This window comes from Oncorhynchus keta, chromosome 4 (assembly GCF_023373465.1).
Source record: "Oncorhynchus keta strain PuntledgeMale-10-30-2019 chromosome 4, Oket_V2, whole genome shotgun sequence".
Classification (NCBI taxonomy): domain Eukaryota; kingdom Metazoa; phylum Chordata; class Actinopteri; order Salmoniformes; family Salmonidae; genus Oncorhynchus; species Oncorhynchus keta.
Genome location: NC_068424.1, coordinates 44,685,186 through 44,697,611, shown reverse-complemented (window position 1 = coordinate 44,697,611; position 12,426 = coordinate 44,685,186). Strand labels below are relative to the sequence as shown.

Below are 12,426 nucleotides of genomic sequence, written 5' to 3'. Positions count from 1 at the left end.
GATGACAGGCAGGGAGACAGACCCGCTATGTTGAAACAGCAGGCCCAGGGAGGAGGAAGACAGAGTGAAGGCACACAGCAAACCTTTTTGTTTCATTACAGCACATACAGTGGGGCAAAAAAGTATTTAGTCAGCCACCAATTGTGCAATTTCATCATAGGTACACTTCAACTATGACAGACAAAATGAAAAAAAAAATCCAGAAAAATCACATTGTAGGATTTTTAATTAATTTATTTGCAAATTATGGTGGAAAATAAGTATTTGGTCAATAACAAAAGTTTCTCAATACTTTGTTATATACCCTTTGTTGGCAATGACAGAGGTCAAACGTTTTCTGTAAGTCTTCACAAGGTTTTCACACACTGTTGCTGGTATTTTGGCCCATTCCTCCATGCAGATCTCCTCTAGAGCAGTGATGTTTTGGGGCTGTTGTTGGGCAACACGGACTTTCAACTCCCTCCAAAGATTTTCTATGGGGTTGAGATCTGGAGACTGACTGGCTAGGCCACTCCAGGACCTTGAACTGCTTCTTACGAAGCCACTCCTTCATTGCCCGGGCGGTGTGTTTGGGATCATTGTCATGCTGAAAGACCCAGCCACGTTTCATCTTCAATGCCCTTGCTGATGGTAGGCTTTGTTACTTTGGTCCCAGCTCTCTGCAGGTCATTCACTAGGTCCCCCCGTGTGGTTCTGGGATTTTTGCTCACCGTTCTTGTGATCATTTTGACCCCACGGGGTGAGATCTTGCGTGGAGCCCCAGATCGAGTGAGATTATCAGTGGTCTTGTATGTCTTCCATTTCCTAATAATTGCTCCCACAGTTGATTTCTTCAAACCAAGCTGCTTACCTATTGCAGATTCAGTCTTCCCAGCCTGGTGCCGGTCTACAATTTTGTTTCTGGTGTCCTTTGACAGCTCTTTGGTCTTGGCCATAGTGGAGTTTGGAGTGTGACTGTTTGAGGTTGTGGACAGGTGTCTTTTATACCGATAACAAGTTCAAACAGGTACCATTAATACAGGTAACGAGTGGAGGACAGAGGAGCCTCTTAAAGAAGAAATTACAGGTCTGTGGGAGCCAGATATCTTGCTTGTTTGTAGGTGACCAAATACTTATTTTCCACCATAATTTGCAAATAAATTCATTAAAAATCCTACAATGTGATTTTTTTCTTCTCATTTTGTCTGTCATAGTTGAAGTGTACCTATGATGAAAATTACAGGCCTCTCTCATCTTTTTATGTGGGAGAACTTGCACAATTGGTGGCTGAACCTCACACTCAACGTCAACAAAACTAAGGAGATGATTGTGGACTTCAGGAAACAGCAGAGGGAACACCCCCCTATCCACATTGATGGAACAGTAGTGGAGAGGGTAGTAAGTTTTAAGTTCCTCGGCATACACATCACAGACAAACTGAATTGGTCCACTCACACAGACAGCATCGTGAAGAAGGCGCAGCAGCGCCTCTTCAACCTCAGGAGGCTGAAGGAATTCGGCTTGTCACCAAAAGCACTCACAAACTTCTACAGATGCACAATCGAGAGCATCCTGGCGGGCTGTATCACCGCCTGGTACGGCAACTGCTCCACCCACAACCGTAAGGCTCTCCAGAGGGTAGTGAGGTCTGCACAACGCATCACCGGGGCAAACTACCTGCCCTCCAGGACACCTACACCACCCGATGTTACAGGAAGGCCATAAAGATCATCAAGGACAACAACCACCTGAGCCACTGCCTGTTCACCCCGCTATCATCCAGAAGGCGAGGTCAGTACAGGTGCATCAAAGCTGGGACGGAGAGACTGAAAAACAGCTTCTATCTCAAGGCCATCAGACTGTTAAACAGCCACCACTAACATTGAGTGGCTGCTGCCAACACACTGACACTGACTCAACTCCAGCCACTTTAATAATGGGAATTGATGGGAAATGATGTAAAATATATCACTCGCCACTTTAAACAATGCTACCTAATATAATGTTACATACCCTACATTATTCATCTCATATGCATACGTATATACTGTACTCTATATCATCTACTGCATCCTTATGTAATACATGTATCACTAGCCACTTTAACTATGCCACTTTGTTTACATACTCATCTCATATGTATATACTGTACTCGATACCATCTACTGTATCTTGCCTATGCTGCTCTGTACCATGACTCATTCATATATCTTTATGTACATATTATTTATCCCCTTACACTGTGTATATATAAGACGGTAGTTTTGGAATTGTTAGTTAGATTACTTGTTGGTTATTACTGCATTGTCGGAACTAGAAGCACAAGCATTTCGCTACACTCGCATTAACATCTGCTAACCATGTGTATGTGACAAATAAAATTAGATTTGATTTGACTAAATACATTTTTTGCCCCACTGTACCTATTTTAGCTGAATCGACAAATTCAATTGATTAGATTACTCTGTCAATGAAAAATATTTTGTACAAAATCATGTATATGTAGACGTTTGTAAGGTGGTCATGGTAAGATCTTTCATAATAAACTTACAAGCAAACGTTACACTATGTCTAAGTGACGTGAACGCGTCCAGCAGTTTGACACCTTCTCCATACAGTCCATGTTAATTCATTGCTTTATTTTATGGCACTAGGAAGAGTTAGTTGACATGGTGAGAGGTATCAGTAGCTTCTCGAGGCTTAATTATGGTACTTATCACCCACCATACACCCCTACTGCCCTCCCTACCACTCACTCAGCAACAACCTGCACCACTGCCTGACAGCATCAGGTCACATTGAAATATATATATTTTTAAGAGATATGCCATTTCGGCCGCGGTGCAACTATGAAATAGCCCAAAAACCTCGAACCCGCGATCAATACATTTTCACCCGCGAAAGTAGCCAAATCGTGGGAAAACTGCAAACATGGAAACATTGGTCCAGTGTTGCCAACTCCTCAGTAAGGAAAGTAGCTATTGGCTGTCCTAAAAGTTGCTAAATTACGTAATCGCCCAATTTGCATAATTGGCCATGTGCATGTAATTGTGATGGATGCTGTGGGACAGACAAAAAGTGAGTAAAAAACACCGTAAATATGTTTAGAACTACAAATGAACTTTCTTCTGTCGATTCCTGTTTTTTTCAACGTCACAATTCCAACCCTCCTCCTTTATCCTGGCTTGGGACCGGCAAAAGAGACACTGGCGGAGTTACTTCGTTCTTTAATGAAGTTTTTTACATGTACATCCCAACCTGAATGTAAGCCAGGGCGGGGTCAGCCAGCTGCGACTTCCGGCATGCGCTATTCATTTGCAGTCTGGGCACGGAGGGATGAACATTTCCCGCTCTGACTGGGCCGTCTGTGAGTGCTTTGGTACGGGGGTGGCTCCAAAAGTCTCCAGTAACACCAGAAAAAGTCGCTAGTCGCTTTTTTGAAAATGTGTCGCTAAGAGGGGTCCGACCAAGTCGCTAAATTGGCAACACTGCATTGGTCACCACGCAGACTAACAGACATCTCATTATCGCTCGCGATATTTGGCTGGCCAGAAAGTCGAAACGCATTTCATGGGATGTCCGAACTCTGACGTCAGCGAATTGAACAATCATTGGGCTGCAGGAGAATTCAAATCGTCTTGTAAGCGGTCGAAAAAAACGAAGATTTTAATTGTGGTGGTTCTGTTCCCTTTTGACTGCATGGTGGCAAGGTATGCTTATTAGCTAGCTAAATATGAAAAGTAATTTTACAATCTCTTTCTAGTTATCCTCTTACGATCACATTTCCGAGGGTAACTGTATTTGTGTAATCAACAGTTAGCGTGCAACTTAGGTTATCTAGCTGGTACTATGTCGTGCAAGTTTATTTAACGTACTTAGCTAGCTCATATCAGGAGGAAAAAGCTGGCTAATGTTAGTGTTTATCAGTCGTATGCTGTATTGTTCACTAGAAAAATCAAACACAACGTTGCGTGTATACAATTTTTTTTATCCCGTTTCGTGCCGACTGAATAGGACCTAATTACCGAGTCCAAGTTGTGGAATAGTAGTTAGTTAGTCTTTATCCATTGTTTTCAACTAGGTTTAGTTCAGGGTTTGACTTTATTCCACCATTAGGCTAATAGCTATATTTGTCATCCTCGTTTGTTGTGTTCATTTAATCAGATATGATCACTGAGTAGCCACATGCTTTACATAATTGAACAACTATTCCACCTAAACCCATATGAACCATCGCTGGGCATAAATGGGTGTCCCACAATCTCAATAAGTGCTCCAGTTAAGTTTCTCTCCCTTTTACTTCCCCCTCAATTGTGAAAGATGTGTACTTCAGGAGACGATGAGATCCAGCGACTACAATGCAAGTTGAAGGAAGCAGGCCAATATGGCCTTCAGCTGCTGGATGGGCAGCTGGATCTACAGAACAAACTGGAGGAGCAGCGGGTAGAGATGACCAACGCTGTGGAGGTGATCATTCACACTGGGCAATGACTGACATCTCTAAAGACTGCTGTCTTCTTGACTGTTGATGACTAGGCTATGACAGTAGCAGTTTAACTCATTACAACATAAGACAAACTGCTGCCCATAACAACTACTAATCATCCTTATATTTTATGACATGAATCTTGTTACAACTGATATTACAGTAATGTTGAGCAGGGTTTGGATGAGAATGCAGATTGAGTGGGTTGATGTATGAGGTATGAATCTCTTGTGTGTCTATTCTCAGGCCCTGGAGCAGGAGAAATACTCCCTGCAGCGGGAAGTGGCGCTGAAATGCCGTGAGCTGGACAGCTTGCGCTCCGACCACGACTCGATCAAGAGCCAACAGAGGCTGCAGTGGGAGCAACATGAATCCCAGCTGGAGAGGAATCATGCTATGAAGCTCAATGAGTGCAAGAACACGGTTGGGGAGCCATTGATGTGTTTTTGATTACCTGTACACCATTGGCTGGGGGATATGCTGAGTCTAGGCAAGGAAAAAATAGCATGCAAAGCAGGGGTGGAAAAAGTACCCAACTCTCATACTTGAGTAAAAGTCCAGATACCTTAATAGAAAATGACTCAAGTAAAATTATACTTGAGTAAAAGTATTTGGTTTAAAATATACTTAAGTATCAAAAAGTGTAAATAATTATATTAAGCAAACCATTTGGCACCATTTTCTTGTTTTCATTTTACGGAAAGCCAGGGGCACTCAGATATAATTTACAAACAAAGAATTTGTGTTTAGTCAGTCTGCCGGGTGATAAGTGTGTGATTTTTGACTGTTTTCCTGTCCTGCTAAGCATTCAAAGTGTAACTAATACTTTTGGGTGTCAAGGAAAATGTATGTAGTTAAAAGTACAATATTTTCTTAAGTAATGTAGGGAAGTAAAAGTAGTCAAAAATATAAATAGTAAAGTACAGCTACCCCAAAAAAAACGACTTTTGTAGTGCTTTAAAGTATTTTTACTAAAGTACTTTACACCACTGATGCAAAGGTACTTCTTTTGTGTGGAATTATGCACACTGAAATCATCTCTACTAATGACATACTTAATTAGGAGTTGCCTTTGATGCAATACTTATTTCTTGACAATACTATGTGTGCCCAGTCAATGTAGTGAATGGGATATCTGTGGTTGGCTGTAGATGGAGAGAATGAGATCTGAACTGGATGAGGTGCAGCTGAGTGAGAAGCAGCTGAGGCATAAACTGGAGCTCCAGACAGAGACCCTGAGCATCAAGATGGAGGAGCTACGATCTGTCACAGAGCGGACTCATGAAACCCTGTCCACAGAGATGATGGAATTGCAGGTGGAGAGGATGGAGCTTGAGGCTGCTAAGGTGAGTACCCTACCACACTGTCTGTAAAGACATAATCTCAGGAGCCCAGGCCTAAAATATTGCATCGGATGCTCTATTAAGTTCTGGAGTCAGATGTATGAGAAGATACTACCAAGATTAGCAAAGTCTCCACCCCAAGTCTATTGGCCAAATATACCCTCTCTTCTGAAATTTGAAAGATGTGAACACCTGCGTAATCATGTTTTGGCGAAATTATCGTTATCGAAAAAATCTGCAAACTGGAAAAAAGCTCCGTTAGTCGTCTGATCCCGCAGTCTGTTGACAAACGCTACGCTCCACAGCTGGGTGACATGTCCTAAAAATCATATCTCAATTTTATTTATTTTTTAATTCTAAAAAAATAATTGTGTGTATATTTTTGTAGAAATATTTTACATTTACATTTAAGTCATTTAGCAGACGCTCTTATCCAGAGCGACTTACAAATTTTCTCTAAGCTTTGTTGTAAAATACAATGCATTTCAAACAGTCAGCAATAATCTAATGAAATCAGGGCTTGTGAAATTATACCTAGGCTAAATTTAGCCTTCCATAAGCCTAACTAATGTAATTATTTAATCAAATTAGTTTAACCTGCTTTTTTGCAATAACCACTGATCTGGCATTTAAGTCTGTCTATGAAAATGCCCTCTTTGTTACAAGTTTAACCAGAACCCTGCATAATGCACATTCACTTCTTGTTGCAGGCATTATCGAAAATTAACACGGGTATCAAAAACAATCTCTCAAGCACAAGCCCAAATGCTAATGAGTAGTCAGTATATCTCTATAGCTATCTTTATATTTCAAGTTTAGCCAACTTGCATCTAGCCAATCAACAAGGCAGAGCAGTTGAATTGTTATGAACACCGAATCGATGTTCATTGAAGTTAAGACATTAAAAATGGTATCAATAGAAAGGAAGACTTCTCCTCTATTACAGTAAAATAACCACTTGAAAGAGTGGAAGAAGTGATATCATTGTTGTTTGAGTGGCAGGGGAAGAGCTAATTGATTCTATATCAGGCCCAGCCCAACTCCGATTCCATCCGATGTGACATGCATCTGTACACGGGAGATTAGTATAGGCCCATAAAGACTCTGCTTTGTTTACTTTTAGCTGATTTTTAAATCTCGGTCGACAATGATTGCATGTGGTACAGTATAGGTAGTAATTTTTTTTTTTTTGTCCGCTCAGGCTACCTTGGAGCTGGCACTTCAGGAGGCCCAGTACAAAGAGCAGCAGCTGGAGCTGACTAACACAAACCTTCAACGTCAACTGGAGAGAATCAGTGAGGAGAAAGGAGAGTGTGAGAGAGAAGCTGTCTCCTGTTTCAACACCTTGGAGGTAAAGATCATAATCTTCAGCAGTTTAGGTTGTGTATATCATGCATACATTGCACTAGTCATTCATGCTAAGGAGACTAATGTGTTTTCCTTTTTGTTTGCTTTAGAAAGCCCGAGAGGCCAACCAAGATCTCCAGATTCAACTGGATCAGCTGTTGCAACAGGCACAAGATCCCAACAGCAAGGGAAATTCTTTATTTGGTGAGGTAGGTACTACATTGCCATCTGTCTCCGTAGCGTCTTTGAATGTATTTCAAAGTTTTCGCCACATGCACAGGAGACAACACGTGTAAAACAGTATAGTGAAATTCTTACCTTGTGAGCTCTTTCCCAACAATATAATAATAATAATAAAAATAATAATAGAATTAAAAACCTCAAGGACTACGATGAGGGTTAAATACAATGAGAGTGCAATAATATATACAGTAGTGTCAGTACCTTTGTCATTGTGCTGGAGTTGTTGAGGTGGGTTTATACATACGACGTGACTGGTAGTAGGATTTACATGTAAACAGGGCTGGAAAAGGGACTGGTAGCAGGAATATATAAATACTTATGGCTACAGTAAACAGTTGAAGTCCGAAGTTTACATACACCTTAGCCAAATACATTTAAACTCCGTTTTTTCACAATTCCTGACATTTAATCCTAGTAAAAATTCCCTGTCTTAGGTCAGTTAGGATCACCACTTTATTTTAAGAATGTGAAATGTCAGAATAATAATAGAGAATAATTTATTTCAGATTATTTCTTTCATCACATTCCCAGTGGGTCAGAAGTTTACATACACTCAATTAGTATTTGGTAGCATTGCCTTGAAATTGTCTAACTTGGGTCAAATGTTTCAGGTAGCCTTCCACAAGCTTCCCACAATATGTTGGGTGAATTTTGTAACTGAGTCAGGTTTGCCTCCTTGCTCGCACACGCTTTTTCAGTTCTGCCTATACATTTTCTATGGGATTGAGGTCAAGGCTTTGTGATGGCCACTCCAATACCTTGACTTTGTTGTCCTTAAGCCATTTTGCCATAACTTTGGAAGTATGCTTGTGGTCATTGTCCATTTGGAAGACCCATTTGCGACCAAGCTTTAACTTCCTGACTGATGTCTTGAAATGTTGTTTCAATACATCCACAATGCTTCAATATATCCACATTTTTTTCCTTATGTAGCCATCTATTTTGTGAAGTGGACCAGTCCCTCCTGCAGCAAAGCAGAACCCACAACATGATGCTGCCACCTTCGCGCTTCACGGTTGGGATGGTGTTCTTCGGCTTGCAAGCCTTCCCCTTTTTCCTGCAAACATAACGATGGTCATTATGGCCAAACAGTTGCATTTTTGTTTCATCAGACCAGAGGACATTTCTCCAAAAAGTACGATCTTTGTCCCCATGTGCAGTTGCAAACTGTAATCTGGTGGTTTTGGAGCATTGTCTTCTTCCTTGCTGAGCGGCCTTTCCTGTTATGTCGATATAGGACTTTTGTACCTGTTTCCTCCAGCATATTCACACGGTCCTTTGCTGCTGTTCTGGTATTGATTTGCACTTTGCACACCGAAGTACGTTCATCTCTAGGAGACAGAACTCGTCTCTATCCTGAGCGGTATGACGGCTGCGTGGTACCATGGTGTTTATACTTGCGTACTATTGTTTGTACAGATGAGTGTGGTACAGTCAGGCATTTGGAAGATGCTCCCTATGATGAACCAGACTTGTGGAGGTCTACAATTTCTTTTTTTCTGGGGTCTGATTTATTTAGATTCTCCCATGATGTCAAGCAAAGAGGCACTGAGTTTGAAGGTAGGCCTTGAAATACATCCACGGGTACACCTCCAATTAGGCTAATTGACAATTTGAGTTATCAGAAGCTTCCAAAGCCATGCCATAATTTTATGGAATTTTCCAAGCTGTTTAAAGACACAGTCAACTTAGTGTATGTAAATGTCTGACCCACTGGAATTGTGATACAGTGAAATAATCTGTCTGTAAACAATTGTTGGAAGAATGACTTGTGCCGTGCACAAAGTAAATGTCCTAACTGACTTGCCAAAACTATAGTTTGTTAACATGACATTTGTGGAGTGGTTGAAAAATGAGTTTTAATGACTCCAACCGAAGTGTATGTAAACTTCCTACTTCAACTGTATACTAGTGGTAATATATATGTGTAAACAAGAGTAATAGTGACTAGTAGCAGGATAAATGTTAATCAATGGACATCAGCGTAAAGGAGTAATGTAATCCTAAGTCATTTTACCAGTAGTGTAGGTTGTCTGAGTGTGTAGAGACCTGTGGATTACCCTAGAGTCAGTGTGGATAGTCTGAGAGAGGGAAGGTAGTAGTTGTTAGCCATTTAAGTCTTATGGTCAGGGGATAGAAGCTTTTTAGGAGTGTTTGTCTGAGCTGGTACCGCCTGCAGGACGGGAGCACTGAGAACAGTCCATGTCTTGCGTGGCTGGAATATTTTTGCAAATTTTCGGGCCTTTCTCAGACACCGCCTGGCATGTACTTCCTAGATGGCTGGGACCTCACCCCCAGTGAAGCCTCTGTAGGGCTTTCTGGGGCGGGCGGTGCAGTTGCCATACCAAACAGTGATACAACCAGTCATGATGCTCTCAATGATGCAGCTGTAATAGTTGCTGAGGATCTAAGGGGCCATGACAGATCGTTTCAGCCTCCCAAAGGAGAAGTGGTGTTGCCGTGCCTTATTCACGACTTCTGGTGTCAGAGGGCCTTGTTAAGTCCTCTTGATGTGGACACTGAGGAACTTGAAGCTCTTGACCCTCTCCACTGTGGCCCTGTGGCTGGGGGTGTGCACCCTCCTCCTCGTTCTGTGTTTTAGAGCCTCTTGATTTATTTTTAGCTTGAAGACAAACGAGCAGAGATGGAGAGACAGCTGATCAGTATGAAAGTACAGCACCAATCCCTTCAGAAGCAGCATGCCGTCTCCAAACAACAGCTTCATCGTATGAAGGTACGATTAAAAACATTTTTTTTTAAAAGTTTTTGTATGTTTTAACTCGATCACCTAATGACAATGTGAGACTGACCCGAGGTAGACTTGGGATTCATTAATGTGCATTTCCCTCATGCATGATCCTCCAGGTTCAGATAGCCACACTCATGCAACTGCAAGGCTCTAGGACAGATCCTGCCCAGCTGGAGCGCCTGCAGTCGATGCTCTCAGAGAAGAACAGTGAGATTCAAGCCCTCATTATAAAACTACGTCGCCTGGAGAAAGTGGAGGTGAAGGCCTCTTGTTTGTTGTCATTTCAACTAAAATCCTGTACACTACAACATGTTATAAGGCAACAGATTCACACCGTATGAAGTGAATGTTGTGCAGTTGTCACGATTGTTGGTTACTGTGTCTATGCAGATGACATGGAAGGCACAGCCCTCTTCAGCCCCGGTGGAAACAGACAGTGGGGATGGGACATACTACACTGACCTTCTGAAAATGCAACTTTCGAACTCTGTGTGAGTTATCGCTTGATTTAGGGCACAGTCAGTATTTACATGCTGGGTGGGTGATGACCTTCAGTTTGCCCATAAACATTCCACATTTAAGGTTTGGCTTACAAATGTTGAGATTAGAACTGTCGTACCTGCATCAGTGTTTGATTTGTGTGTAGGAAGGATGCAGAGCGACTGGGGGATGAGTTGTCTATGCAAAGGATGAAGTCACTCTCTGAGAGTCAAAGAGCACTGGAGCTGGAGAGGAAGCTTTTCCGTGCAGAGAGTGCCCACAAGCAGAGCCAGAGTGACAACATCATGCTGCAAGTCAAAGTGGAAGAGCTCCAGTTGAAATATGAGCCCAATGGTAAATGAGCCTATATTGTGACGTTTCACTTGGTCACAGTTGCAGTGATAACTTGCATGTTTAAAAAATCTGACATTAGGTAAGAGATAAAAATCTATTTTATGTTGTCTTCAGAGGTGAATAGAAAACATATTCAGAAGCGCAAGCGCGAGAAGCTCCCTGTAGACATTCCAGAAGTGAAGAAAGAGGAGCCCATGGTACTGGAGCTCCCCAAGCACATGAAAGAAGAAATGGAAGCAGAGGCCCACCCTTTTACAGAGGAGAGGCTCACCGTTGCCCCTCTGCAGCCCCCCAACAACCCCAAGCCTAACTCTACCTTGACCCGAGACAGCAAGTGTGTGCGCATCTGCGAGGAGCCCCCAACCACTATCCCCAACCCCCCCAGGTCAGTGTCCCCATGGTCCTTCAGACTCCTGTCTCCTCTTTTACTGTGTCAACTTCAGTTTCTTTTTCCTCTTCCTGGGCTTTGTTTGGGCTCTCACCACTAGTCCACCATTGCCTACCCTTCCCTTGCCTTTTGGGAGGGCTGTCACGGGGAATAGTATAATACTTTCTGTGACATTTTTCCTACAAGGCTGACTGCCTGGATCAAGGCTAGAATTGCTGTTAGCTGAACACAGTTGTAACTTACTGTACCATGAGTCAGTGTGTTGATCTTTCTTTCCATGTATTGGATGCATGTAAATTTAGGTACTAACAATGGTTTACAGTCTGCTGCCAGTAGGAACAGTTTCAACTATGTTGATCCTTGTCTTTGTACTTTTTGAAATGTAATAAAACATGTAGAGTTAAGGTAAACAGTTTAGGTCTAAACGGATTGATTGACTGGTGTACCACGTAGGCCTAGAACACGTCTTTGTAAATGAATCCTTTATATTTTACTAGAAATGATAACAACCGGGTTGTAAATGTCATCTGTATGGCTTTGGATTTGGCAACACCTTCACACAAATGGAATGGTTTGCCTTTTAGGTCTCCATCAGCTGACTGTAAAACCATGACTGAGGAGCTGGAGATGGAGAAAGAAGGTGAAGAGAACAGAAGGGATGACAAGAGAAGGCTGAAATCTCAAGTCATCCATGTTTCCTCGCAGAAAACACTGGAAAACCAATGTGCTCAGCAGTAGACTGAAGTCTACACTTTTTATATTCCTTCAATGAAATACTAACATTGGAGTATATTTTAAAATGTGTTTTAATGCATTAATAAAATGAAGACAATCTGGATCTCTGTCTGATAAATGATCTATTCTAATAGTGTTTTAATTACAGAATTGGTCAGGAGATATGAATTGTATCAAATTAGTCTGGCCTTTTTTTGTTTAAAATGTTATGGGCCAGAGTGCCACCCCAGAGTGGACCAATGTGAAATTTGGCAAAAGATTTTCTGTGAGGGCTGTGTTTGTAGGTTACATTTTGGTATGATAACCGCTTATCGGAGGTTGC

General features: G+C 41.9%; 1 protein-coding gene across 2 annotated transcripts; it reads left to right on the top strand.

Moving 5' to 3' along the window:
• The first annotated feature begins 2,925 nt into the window (after window positions 1-2,925).
• spdl1 (spindle apparatus coiled-coil protein 1) lies at window positions 2,926-12,207 on the top strand. Of its 2 annotated transcripts, none has more exons than XM_035762020.2 (12): window positions 2,926-3,057; window positions 4,300-4,446; window positions 4,712-4,888; window positions 5,617-5,811; window positions 7,010-7,159; window positions 7,266-7,364; window positions 10,022-10,132; window positions 10,264-10,404; window positions 10,538-10,638; window positions 10,794-10,981; window positions 11,096-11,366; window positions 11,954-12,207. In XM_035762020.2, exons 1-12 carry the CDS (start codon window positions 3,037-3,039, stop codon window positions 12,105-12,107), a joined length of 1,755 nt encoding a protein of 584 aa, XP_035617913.1. In that variant the 5' UTR covers window positions 2,926-3,036; the 3' UTR covers window positions 12,108-12,207. The 2 variants fall into 2 exon arrangements, with proteins under 2 accessions (XP_035617913.1, XP_035617919.1); XM_035762026.2 differs by lacking the exon at window positions 2,926-3,057 and adding an exon at window positions 3,182-3,689.
• Window positions 12,208-12,426: the final 219 nt, after the last annotated feature.